The 12,094-nt window shown below is 68.9% G+C and overlaps 1 protein-coding gene across 1 annotated transcript; it reads left to right on the plus strand.

The window, feature by feature from the left end:
• Positions 1-6: 6 nt before the first annotated feature.
• Positions 7-12,088, plus strand: LOC118158193 (bone morphogenetic protein 1-like; the record flags this gene model as incomplete). The annotated part of the gene is made up of 11 exons (XM_035312824.1): positions 7-181; positions 7,412-7,525; positions 7,618-7,740; positions 7,856-7,973; positions 8,705-8,883; positions 8,999-9,104; positions 9,506-9,630; positions 10,942-11,057; positions 11,321-11,423; positions 11,852-11,968; positions 12,072-12,088. Coding segments are annotated over exons 1-11 (1,257 nt in total), but the record flags the coding sequence as incomplete, so codon positions are not given.
• Between the last annotated feature and the right edge of the window lie 6 nt (positions 12,089-12,094).

Here is a 12,094-nt window from a genome sequence, read left to right on the forward strand (position 1 = left end):
AGCCTCCCGCCTCTCCCCTGCCCGCCCGCTGCCCGCAGAGCCATGGCCGGGCTGCGGAGCTGCGGGCTGCTCCTCTGCCTGCTCCTGGCCCGGGCCATGCACGTCCCCGACTACTCCTACGTGCTGGAGGAGGAGGAGGAGGACGCCGAGCCCCTGGACTACAAGGACCCCTGCAAAGCCGGTAGGGCAGGGGGATGCGCGCCGGGGCGGCCGGAGGGCGCAGACAAAGGGGAGCGCGCGTGGGTGCCGCGGGAGCGTGGGTGGCACGGGGCGAGCGTGGGGTGGCCGTAGGGGAGCGTGGGTGGCCGTCGGTGGCCGTCGGTGGGTGTCGGTGGCCGTGGGTGGCTGTCGGTGGCCATGGGTGGCAGTGGGCGAGCGTGCGCCCCGTGGCTTGGCGTGGGGAAACTCGGAGCTTTGGGGGGTTGTGCTCGGAGTGGGGAGCGGAGGGGGGGACCCGCTTGGCACCCCGTTTTCTCTGCCCGTCCCCGGCCGTGCCGCCAGCTGTCATCGGCCCCCAGCAGCCCCCAGCCCACCCGAGCCCCCTCCTACCCCCCCCCCCAGTGCCAGCGGGGCGCGGGCCGGATCCAGGCGCGGTGCTGGCGCTCGGGAAGCAGCCACGGGGAGTTTTCGGTCCCGGCCGTGCCGCCGCCGTCCCGGGACGCCCGGTTCGGTGTTTGTCCTGGGTCGGCCGCTGTCGGTGTGTCCCCCCCCCCTCCCCGTGGGGAGTTCGTTACCTCGGTGCTGGCTCAGGGCATTGCTGAGCTGTTATTCATCGCTTGGAAGCGGCCGGAGGCCCCAGGCTGGGCGCCATGGGGAGACGGTCCCCGGCCGCGAGAGCGAGATAAAGGGAGCGAAAGGACAGGATGGAGTTGGGGGGGGGGAAACTGAGGCACGGGAGGGGACCCCCCCCTTCCAGCACCGAGCGAGGAGGCGAGGGTTTGCGCCTGGCGGCTCGGGGCTGCAGGATCACGTTTCTCTTTAATGGCATTGTCTGCGCTGGAAGGCGGCTGTTGCTCCAACTCCGTCTCCATGAGGGCTTTTTTTCGGGCCAAAAATCCTTCCCTTCCTGCCCTCCCGGGCTGAAACAGCTCGGCTTGCAAAACCGTCCGGGCAGAGCCGGCTGGAGCCTCCGCTCCGCTCCCACCCGGCACCCAGGGGGGCTTCACCCACCGCCCGACCCGGCCTCCCGGGGGGGCTCCCCGCTCCTCGCCCCGCTCCCGCGCACACCGAGCCCCCCGACCCTTCCCGCTCGCGCTCTCCCCGCCTTCCCCTCCTGCTTTACGAGCTCCTTATGTGCCTAATTCAATCACGGCCTCGGGGGCCCTAGGGGGGGGGGATAGGGGAACCGCAGGGGCAAGATTTGGGGAGAATTGGGGTGGGCGCCGTGCGCCCCCCTCCCGGCATCCCCGCGGTGTTTTTCCCCCCGGGACTTTGGGCAGCGCCGGAAACAGCTGAGCGCCGAGGCCTCGTCCCGTCAGGGGAAGCACCGGGAGAGGAATTTGGTTTGTGTTTTTTTTTTTACGCCAGGGGGATCCTGAGGCCGCTCGTGCCCGCGGCTGCCCCCGGGGCGACGCCGCCCTCTCGGTGCCAGCGGCCGGCCCGTGCCATCGGCGCGGCCGCTTTGTCCTTTCCTCGGGTGCCAAAACGGGACGGCGGGGAGCCACGGCCCATGGAGGGGGGATTAGCCGTGACCCTGCTTCCCCAGGCAGCGGGATATCTGGGGTGGGGGGGGTCCAATGCAGGGGCCGCATCCTGCCCGTGGTCCCAGCAGGATGCCCCGGGACGGCACCGGCACCGCTCCCGCTGGAGGAGCCGCTCCGGCTGTGTTTGCTGACCCTACAGCAGCGCCAACCAAACGCCTCCAGCCCTGATGGTCGCTCTTGGCTTCTCCCCGGGGACCCCCCCAGCACCCACAGAGGGGGGCAGCATGGGGGGGACCCGGCTAACCGCGACCTACTTCCCCCGCTCATTGGGGTGGGGGCTCAGGGGGACGCGGACACGGCACCGCCTGCCCGCAGGGTGACGGCAGAGCCCCGGGACGGGGACATTGCGGTGCTTTTGGGGAGGGGGCACGGCACCGGGGCGAGGGTCTCAAGCCCCCCTCGTGCTTCCCAGCCATGCCTGGAGCGCTCTGGCTCCGTCCGCCCGGGTTTCACCTAGATTACACTTTCCAGGCGTAGTCAGCGGAGGCTACTGGTTGCAGTCACACTTGTCAGAGTGCCCGAGAATATTTTCCAGCCGTTATATGTCACTTATTCAGGCCGGCTAAAATCCACCCGCAGAGCCGGGGCCGGCGGGAGGCCTGGGCTTTGGGGGCCGGGGGCGGCGCGGAGACCTTGTAAATCTCAGCCCGGTGCCGGGCTCGGCTTTATCCTTGTGCAGTCACCCGTTCGGCACGGCGACGGGGGGCCGGGGGTGTGCTGGGCGGGGGGGAGAGGGGGGCAGGGGCGTTAGGGGTCTGCAGCCCCCCCTGGGAAAGCTTCCCGCTGGTGGTTCACGTCGCGGGAGCTTCCCGAGCTGGTCCAGGCTGGGGCTGGGGGGGGCACATGGCTGTAGGGAGGGCGAATCCCCCGTTGGGCACGTGGGGATGGCGAGGGGAGAAGCGCAGGCGGCGGCGAGCTCGTATTCGGCTTGGGAAGGAGTTAAGGGGAGGCTGGGCTCCGTCCCCGAGGCTCTGACACGCTGGAGGTTTCATGCCTTGCGTCCTCCGCGCCGAGCCCCGGAGGAGGCTTTCTCCTCCGCTCGCTGTCACGGGAGAGGAGCAGGAGGAAAATCCTCCCCTGGAGCGATCCCACTGTCCCTCCCGCTCCCGACCTGCCCCCGGACCTTTATGAGCCGTGTCTATCAGAGGCCAGCCCCCCCCGAGCTCCTCACAGCCGCTTGCTCCGTGCTGTGCTGGCCCCGGCAGAGCCCAGCACCTCGGGAAAGGGGTGCTGGTGGCTCGGAGAGGGGTGCTGTGCCCGGGCAGGATGCGCCTCGCCTCGCTTTTCCCCTTCCGATGGGTGCTGAGCTTGGGGATGGCTCGGTGGCTTGGTGTCCTGCTGTCCCCGCAGCATCCCCACCACCCCGGGGGGCTGCAGGAGGACAACGTCCACCCCGGGTGCTGAGCAGCCCCGGCCCCCCCGTGCCTCAGTTTCCCCCCTGGCTGCAGCGGGGCCGTGCTCTGGCCGGGCTCCCGGCGTGGCTGCGAGGCTGAATTCCCGTATTGTGCCTGCTGCGCTCTAGGAAGGTGCTCCGGGAAAGCAAATATTCCTCGCCCCGCCGCCTGCTTGGCCTGGGGCACCGGGAGAGGGGCTGAGCACCACGGCCGCTGGGGAGTAAAGGGTCAGGATCCGTCCCCCTGGGGTCCCTGCAGGGCCACCGGGTGCCGGCGGGCTGCGGGATGAGGCCTCATGCCCCCACCGCCGTGGTGCTGCGCTCCCAGCCACGCTGCTGGGGACGCTCAGCACCTCTCCACCTTTACACCCGTGCAGCCCAGCAGGATGAGACCCCGAGGCTGCTGGGGGTCAGGGGTCCTGGCCACGTCCGAGCACGGCACCCGCTCCTCCTGCCGCGGCCCCGGCGTGTTTTGCTGCTCGCTGCGGGTGCAGCTGGGCTGGCGCGAGGCAGCGAGGGGGAGGCGCGAGGAGCATTCCTCACATATTTAACGGCTCCGCCGAGCCAGTGGGATGCTGCCCCGGTGACTCCGAGGCTTTACGACCCCGGCGGCTTGGCCCAGGCCGGGATGCACCTTTTAAAACCTCTCTCCTCCGTCCTGCCCCGGAGACGCCTCCGTCCGTGGCCGGGGCAGCGCAGCTCGCTCCCTGCCTCCAAGCCCGCTCCCATTTTGGTCCCTGGCTGGCCCTGGAGCGATGCTCGTGGTCCACAAGGACTTGGAGGCGGTGGCATGGTGGGGCTGAGCCTGCTCCTTGCTCCTGGGTGTGAGCTGGTGCCCATCACACCAGATCCACGGCTCTCAGTGCTCCTTGGGGCGCCCGGCCTCGCCGGACCCGCGTTGGGGCGAGGGCTCTTCCAAGCCGGGCGCCGTGCACCAAGCCTGGTTTGCCCCAGACTGACCTGAAACACGATCCCCTCCTGTTTATCTGCACGCCCTCCCCTGCCAAGGTTTCTCCCGCCGATCTGTTTGCTTTTGCGCGCTCGCCAGAACATCGCGTTCACGCCCCGAGCTCGCGGGGCTCATCCGCAGGTTTGGGTTGTGCCTGCAAAAACCTCGGGGCTCGTCCCGAAACCTTGGCGATGCCAGCCCCCGTTCCTGGGGGACCCCCTCCTTCTCCTTGCCTTGGATACGAAGGATGCTGAGCGCCTGCATCCCCGCCGAGGGGTGGCGAGGGGACGGGGGACCCTCAGGGACGGCCACGGAGCCGTGCGCACGGCGAGGATCGTGCCTACAGCGTCAGGATGGGGTGCTGAGGGGGCTGGCCCCGGGTCCGAACGTCAAACCTTGTTTGTTTTGATCGTCCCCGGGCTTACGTCACCGTTGCAAGAACCCAAAAACAAAAACACAGCGCAAAAAAAAAAAAAAAAAAAGTCAAACAACAGGGGCTGAGTTATCTCCCAGCGAGACGGCGCAGGATCCGGCCCCGCCGGGGCGTGCGGGAGGCTGGAACAGGCAGATCTGGGGCATTTTTGGGGTGCTGGCTGGGGCACGGGGGGAACGCCGCCTTCTTGGTGTCCCCAGCAATGCCACGATGCGTGCGGGGGGTGTCTGATGGGGACTCAGGCTCAGGGCTGGGGTAGGGGTGCTGGGGACACGGTGGCACCTTGCAGGTGGCTTCGGGGTGCCGGGGAGCTCGGCGGGAGCCTCGCTGGCAGGTCCCAAAGGGTTGGGGAGCAGGAGGGACGTGCAGGGCCGGCCCCTTCCCTGCTCCCACCCCCGTTCCTCTGCAGCTGCTGGGGACAAAGGACGGGGACATCACGCCCCGAGCGTCCCCATGGCCAGTGCACGGCCTTGGAGCCACCGCCACTCCGGGTCTCCGCGCTCCCTCTGTGCCGGTGCCGTGCTGGCACCGTGTCCGCCCCGCTGGCACCGCCGTGGCTCAGACCTTGCCCCGAATTCTGCAACCTGGGGCGGCCCCTGCAGCACGGCCACAGCCTCCCGGGCTGGGGACAGCACTGGGGACACCGGGAGGTCCCCAAACCCTCGGGGACCCGAGCGGCACCGCACCACGACGGGGCGAGGGTGCGAGGTGTGGGTGCAGGGGGTGCCCCGGCGCCGTGCTGCGGCTCCGATTTCCCCCGCTCCTACGTGAGCTCCGCCGAGCTTTGGCAGCTCCTCGCCGCCCGCGGCACTGGGCTGGGGCTGGGCTGACTCAGGGACCTCTCCTGCCCCGTCAGCCCCGGCACGGCGCCTTCGCCCCCGCGTTTTTTTTGGGGGGGAGCAGCCGCGGAGAGGAACAAGCTGCAGCAGCAGCCCCTCGGAGGGGCTAACTGGGAGTTTTGGCACGGGGAGCCCCCTCAGCGGAGGGGCCGCTGGGGACGGGGGGCACCTTCGGGACGGTCCCTGGGGAGCGCCGGGCTCGGCCCGGCGGGGAGGAAGCGCCCAAACCCCAAACCAACGTGGACGTTTCTAAAAGCAACGCTTTGGGCTGGCCCTAACGTGGCCTTAAAGGGATCGCGGCCGGGCCACCTCCGCTCCTCCGGCCCGGGGCGGGGACGGACCCGACTGGGAAGCCGCTTTTCCTCGCCGGGAGGGGAATTTTGGGGGATTTTTTCGGTGGTTGTGACACAGCCCCGAGCTCTGGCCGGGTCCAGCAAGAAGCCGGGCTGCCTCGCGCCGGCTCGGAGAGCAGCCCCACGTCCCCGCGCTCGCCTGCCCGGCTCTCTCACGTCTCCCAAATCCCTCACATATGGTTTCTATATCACTTGGCTCTGCCGGCGCTTGCTCCGCCGTAAGCGAGCTTACTTTCCCTTGTCTTTCCATGCGCCTCTTGGCACGGGCTGCTCGTCCCTCGCGTGCCCCGGGGCCTCCCCGCGCCGCCCGTTCGGACACGGACCCCTCCCGGGCCCCGGATCCGTGCCGGGGCTCTCCGGGAGATCGGTGTCTGGCAAAGCACCGGGGGGTTTGCCATGCCACGGCCCCGCTCTGCCCCTGGGCGAGGGGTTCCTTCTGTTGGGATGCGCCTACTGGCTGACCCAAAATGTGGCCCTTTCACCCCAAAGTGCTCCGTGCTGTCTCCATCGTGGGGTTTGGGCTCGGGGCTGGGCAGGGTTGGGGTGTCAGGGCTCATCCTGTCGCCTCCCCGTGCCGGTGGCTGTTGCTTCAGACCCCTCCGGGCTCTCCTAATTGTCCCGCCTCACTTTTGTAATTAGTGGCTCTTTTGGGATCCACTTGTTAATTGCTCGGAGCGTGAACTTGGCACCGCTCCCCACCGGCCCATGAGCCGCTCCAGCACCCGATCCCCTCCCTTTGCTCCCATTCCCCTGCCCACAACCCCTTCCCCGGGGGGGAGAACTGCCGAGGGCAGGGGGTGCCCGGAGCCACCCGTGTGCCCCCGGAGCGGCACGGACCCGGCGTGAAGCCCGTCTCCACCCGCATCCAGAGCCTCCGTGCCGGCACTGGCACGGCGCACGCCATGACCTCAGCCAGCCCTCGCGCCCGGGCCGTGGCGTTTCCGCAAAAGCCGGGTCCCCGGGGGCGCAGCGCCGGCCAAGTGCCAATGCCGGGGGCCTCATCCTGCCGCGTTGACTCACGGCGAGGCCGCGGCGTGCGGGAGGGCTTGGAGGGAGCGGGGATGGAGGAAGAGGAGGAGGAGGAGGAGGAGGAAGGGCTGCGTCCTCCAGGCGGTGCTCCCCGAAGCGCCGATGTGGGCAGAGCTCTGCGCCCACGGGTGCCGGGGAGGTGCTGGAAGGACGCGTGGCCCCGGCAGATGGACGGACAGACGGACGCCTCTCGGGCAGGTCCGCTCCTGCCGGCGCTGGGCGCAGCGGGGTGCTCGCCCCGTGCCAGAGCACGGCCGGGCCAGATGGTTTCACCGGGCCGTGGCAGATGCCTCGGAGGTCGTCCCGGCATCCCGGGGCTGTCGCAGCTCGCCGGGGCTCCCAGAAGCAGCCTGGGGTTGGAGCCGTTCTGCGAGGCAAAAAAATAATAATAATAATAATAGAAACCCTAAAAAGTCAGGGCCTGGGCTTTATGGGAACCAGATGTCGGCGCGGGGCTGGCTCCAGCTGCTGGGAGCGCCGGCAGCGTGGGGAGCAGGGGAGCCCGGCCGGCACCACGCTTGCCTTGCAGTTAAAGGAGAAGGGAGAGCCGGGAGGGAGGAGGAGGAAGGGCTGGCCTTCCTCACCAGGGGCACACAGACTGGGAGCAGGGGAACCCAACCGAGCCGGGCTCCCCAAGCAGAGGGGACGCAGCCTCGGTGAAAAGGGGGCTCCCCCCTCCTGCCCCCTAACCCCGTGCCCCCCCCCCCCCTAGCCGCCTTCCTGGGAGACATCGCCCTGGACGAGGAGGACCTGCGGCTCTTCCAGGTGGAGCGGGTGGTGGACCTGGCGCACCGCACCATCACCCGCCTGCCCACCAACTCCTCAGGTACCCCCGGAGCCCCTCACAACCCCGTTCCCCGGGGAGGGGGCCGCCCGTGCTCACTCCCCACCCCCCCCACCCTCCCCATGTCCCCGCAGGCAGCCCCCAGGCGCGGAGACGGGGCCGGCAGCGGGCACGGAGCCGCCGCGCCGCCACCTCGCGCCCCGAGCGCGTGTGGCCGGACGGGGTCATCCCCTACGTGATCAGCGGCAACTTCAGCGGTGAGTGCTGGTGGCAGGGCACCGGGGGAGGGGGGGGGGAGAGCCCGGCGTGCCTCAGTTTCCCCCCTCCCCCCGCTGATGGTCCCCCCCCCGATCCCCGCCGGCCCTCCCGCAGGCAGCCAGCGAGCCATCTTCCGGCAGGCCATGCGGCACTGGGAGAAGCACACCTGCGTCACCTTCCTGGAGCGCAACGACGAGGACAGCTACATCGTCTTCACCTACCGGCCCTGCGGGTGAGCGGCGGGGGGGCCCAGCACCCAATCCTGCACCCTCCTGGGGTCCCCAACCCAAGCCCATCTCCCTGAGCGCCGCCGCTCTGGGGTCCCTTGGGCGGCACCGGGGCGAGCACCCCGCGCGCGCGGTCCTGCAGTGTGAAAGGGGACTCGTGCAGCGCTAATTAAGGTGCCTGGTTAATGAGCTACGGCACCCAGCTGCCCACGCAGCCCTTTGCCTGGGTGGTCACATCCCCAAGGAGGCTCCCGGGATGGGGCTGAGGTCCGTGGCGCTGCCCCAGCCAAAGGAAACTGGGGTTTGGAAGAGAGCGGCGTCTTCACACGGCACGGCACGGCCGCAGCCAAGCAGATGGTGCCGAGGGGGAGGCTTCCCCGTGCGGCAGGCTGCGGATTTCGGCCGGGGGGTGATGGTTTTCCCCCCTCCTGGGGCACAATCCCTGAGCCCGGTGTGGTAGATGGGGTTGGATGTGCCGAGATGCTGGGCCGGAGCCCGCCAGGAGGCAGCCAGGGTGCCGTGCCGTGCCGGTCTCCAGGCAGAGCCGAGGTTTTCAGGCAGCTCTGGAGCTCCGACGTGGGCAGGAGGAGGCTGAAGCTCCCGCAGAGGCTGCGGGGATGCTTTCCAGATGCTCCGTGCCCAGCAGGACCGGGGGAAGCTGAGGCACCCACATCCTTACCCGGGGAGGCACCGGGCTGCGTGGGGCTCACCCGGAGCCCCCCTATATCCCCCCCAGGTGCTGCTCCTACGTGGGCCGCAGAGGCGGGGGGCCGCAGGCCATCTCCATCGGCAAAAACTGCGACAAATTCGGCATCGTGGTGCACGAGCTGGGCCACGTCATCGGCTTCTGGCACGAGCACACGCGCCCCGACCGGGACGACCACGTCTCCATCGTCCGGGAGAACATCCAGCCAGGTAGGGAGCGGCCTTCCTCCTCCTCCTCCTCCTCCCCCTCCACCTACCCAAGGGGGGCACGGACGAAGCTGGGGGGGGCCCCCTCACCGCGGCCCCGTCCCGCCTGCCCCCGCAGGGCAGGAGTACAACTTCTTGAAGATGGAGCCGGAGGAGGTGGAGTCGCTGGGCGAGACGTACGATTTCGACAGCATCATGCACTACGCCAGGAACACCTTCTCCAGGTGCGTGGGGCCGGGGTTCTTCGCCCCTACGCAGGGCAGGGTGGCACCGGGACCCTGTCCCAAGCAATTTGGGATCCCTCCCACCCGTGCCGCCACCTCGCTGCCCCCCCTGCACCCTCCTCATTTCGCCCCTGCTGCCCCCCCAGTCCCGTGGTGCCGGCCGGCTAGCACCGGCGTGCTCCATCCCATCCACGAGGCGGCTTTGGATCCCTCGGGACAGGGATGATGCCATCCCCACGGGGCCACATCCTGCGCCCTGCGGTGCACGGCCCCCGCTGACTCACCCCCCACCCCGTGCAGGCTTTAATTACCCCAGGCTGTTTTTAGCATCCCTGCCCCGGGCTTGGGAGCAGCCCGGTGCTTTCCAGCCGCTGCTCAGCCTCTCCCTGCTCTCTCCCCAGGGGCATTTTCCTCGACACCATCCTGCCCAAGTATGACGTGAACGGGGTCCGGCCCGCCATCGGCCAGCGCACACGGCTGAGCAAAGGAGACATCGCCCAGGCCCGCAAGCTGTACCGCTGCCCATGTGAGCGCCCCACGGGGCCGGGGTGGGCTTCACCTGGGGGGGGGGGGAGCGTGCACGGGGCTGTGTCGCCTTGGGGGTGGCCCCGTTTTCACCCCGAGCCTTGATGAAGCGAGGGTCGCTGGCAGAAAAATGCTCTCTGGGATCGTCCTCCCCATCTATAAGGAGCGTGGAAAAAGTGTTCTCCGTCCGCGGTGGTTTTGGGGGGTGTGCACAAGCAGGAGGAAAGTGTGGGATGCAACAAGCCCCAGGGCTCTGCACGTGTGAGCACGCCTCTTTCTGCCCACTCCTCTGAGAGCATCCTCCAAGAAAAGAGCATCCCGAAAGAGCAGAGCATCCACCAAGAACGGAGCATCCCAAAAGAACGGAGCGTTCCCCGAAATCCAAGCGTCCCCTGAGATCAGAGCATCCCCCAAGAGCATCCCCTAAAATCAGAGCACCCCCCGAGGAACAGAGCATCCCCAAAATCAGAGCATCCCCCCAAATCAGAGCCCCCCCCCCTGCTCCCCGCATCTCTCGCTGCAGGGTCCCCGCGGGTCCCCCAGCTCCGGGGGCTGCAACATCTGCGAGGAGTTTGGCGCCCTGCTTAATTCCAGCGACTAATTAGCAGCCTGGAAGAGGGACGCCTTTGTGAGAGGCCCCGGCAGCCAGCCCTGCTGCGGGAGCTCCTGCTCGGGGGCTGCAGGAGGAAACGGGGCTGCGAGCGCCTCGCTCCAGCCGAGCAGGAAAAGTGATTAGTTTTGGGGGAAAAAAAAAGCTAAAAAAGCACCTCCGCAGCCCTGCTTTCCCTTCCCTTTGTTTCCACTGCAAAGCGAGGAGGGGAAAAAAGGCAGCGAGCCCAGGTTTCGAGGCTCTTTTTCTGTGCATTTCACCTTTCATCTCACACCCCCGGTGCCCCCCCCCCCGAGCCCCGATGTGTTTGGGGGGGGGGTCCTGCCTTGGCCCCGCGACAGCGCAAGGCGGCCGCGGCACCATGTGGCTTCCAGATGGCAGCGCTGGGCCGGATCCAGCCGTGCAAACCTGCTCCGAGCCCGGGCTGCGAGCCGGGCTCCCCCCGCGGCGTGGCAGGGCGTGGGCCCCCCCCCCCGGGGAGGGTCCCCTTGGGGGGGGGGGGGGGACGTGGTTTGTGCCGGGGTGCCGGGAGCATCGCCAGCCACCGCCGGGACCTCCTGCGCCCTTCGGGGCTGCGGCGACGTGGCGGTTTTGGGTGGAAAGGATGGAGGGGTTGGTCCCATGGGTGCCCGTCCTGGTGCTGGGGGGGGGGCTCCCCTGGCCCGTGCTGGGGTCTGATCCCTGCCCCCCCCCTTCTCGCAGCCTGCGGGGAGACGCTCCAGGACAGCCAGGGCAACTTCTCCTCGCCCCAGTTCCCCAACGGGTACTCTGCCCACATGCACTGCGTCTGGAGGATCTCCGTCACCCCCGGAGAGAAGGTACCGGCGCTGCCCCGAGGGCACCCCCAGCCCCCTCCCCAGCCTCCCTCCCCCACCTTCTCCATCCCCCAGCTCCCAAATTTGGGGTCCCCCTACCTCGGTGTGCCCCGCACCAGCATCCCCCGATGGATGCTCACGGGGAGGTCCCGGTGCCACCAGCACCGCCGGCACCCGGAGCCTCCGTCCGGCAGCAAGGAGACCCCGCGGGGCACGGGGTGGGGGGCTCACGCCATGCTTTTTTCCCTCCCCCCCCCCCCCCCTAGATCATCCTGAACTTCACCACCCTGGACCTCTACCGAAGCCGGCTGTGCTGGTACGACTACGTGGAGGTGAGAGACGGGTTCTGGAGAAAGGCCACGCTGCGAGGTAACCGGGGCGAGGGGCTCCCCCTGCCCGTACCCCCTGCCCGGCCGCCACGTGCCACTGCCCCTGGGGAGGGGGGGGGGGAAGGCTGGCCCTGGGGGGGGGGTTATTGCAGCAAATCAGGGCTCCCAGCTCATTAGTCTATGTTAATTAAACCAGCGTGGATGATCCGGCTGGCCGGCACACCCCGTCCCGCGAGGCCAGTAGCTGGATGTCCCCAAGCCCCACTATCAGCACCCCCCTCCCCCGAGAAACAACCGATTTCCACGAAACACCCCCCCAAAAAAAAAACACATCGGAGAGGGTGGGGAGAAGCCGCTCTTTCCCTTTTGGGGGGGCCGGACCACCCCCACGAAGCAGCCCTGGGGCCCCCCCGGGTGTGCCGGCGACGTGCGCGCGGCCGCGGCAGCCCAGCACGCCTTCGTCCCCAGGCAGGTTCTGCGGGAACAAGCTGCCCGAGCCCATCGTCTCCACCGACAGCCGCCTCTGGGTCGAGTTCCGCAGCAGCAGCAACTGGGTGGGCAAAGGCTTTTTCGCCGTCTACGAAGGTACGGGAGGGGGGTTTTGGGGGGGGTGTCCCCCCCCCCCCCCCCCCCCCGGGGGCTGCCGCGGGGCGCAAGGGGCTCAGGGGGGCTTCGCCTGCCCTTGCAGCCATCTGCGGGGGGGACGTGAAG

The sequence above is a fragment of the Oxyura jamaicensis genome, assembly GCF_011077185.1.
Source record: "Oxyura jamaicensis isolate SHBP4307 breed ruddy duck chromosome 22 unlocalized genomic scaffold, BPBGC_Ojam_1.0 oxy22_random_OJ163, whole genome shotgun sequence".
In the NCBI taxonomy this organism is placed as follows: domain Eukaryota; kingdom Metazoa; phylum Chordata; class Aves; order Anseriformes; family Anatidae; genus Oxyura; species Oxyura jamaicensis.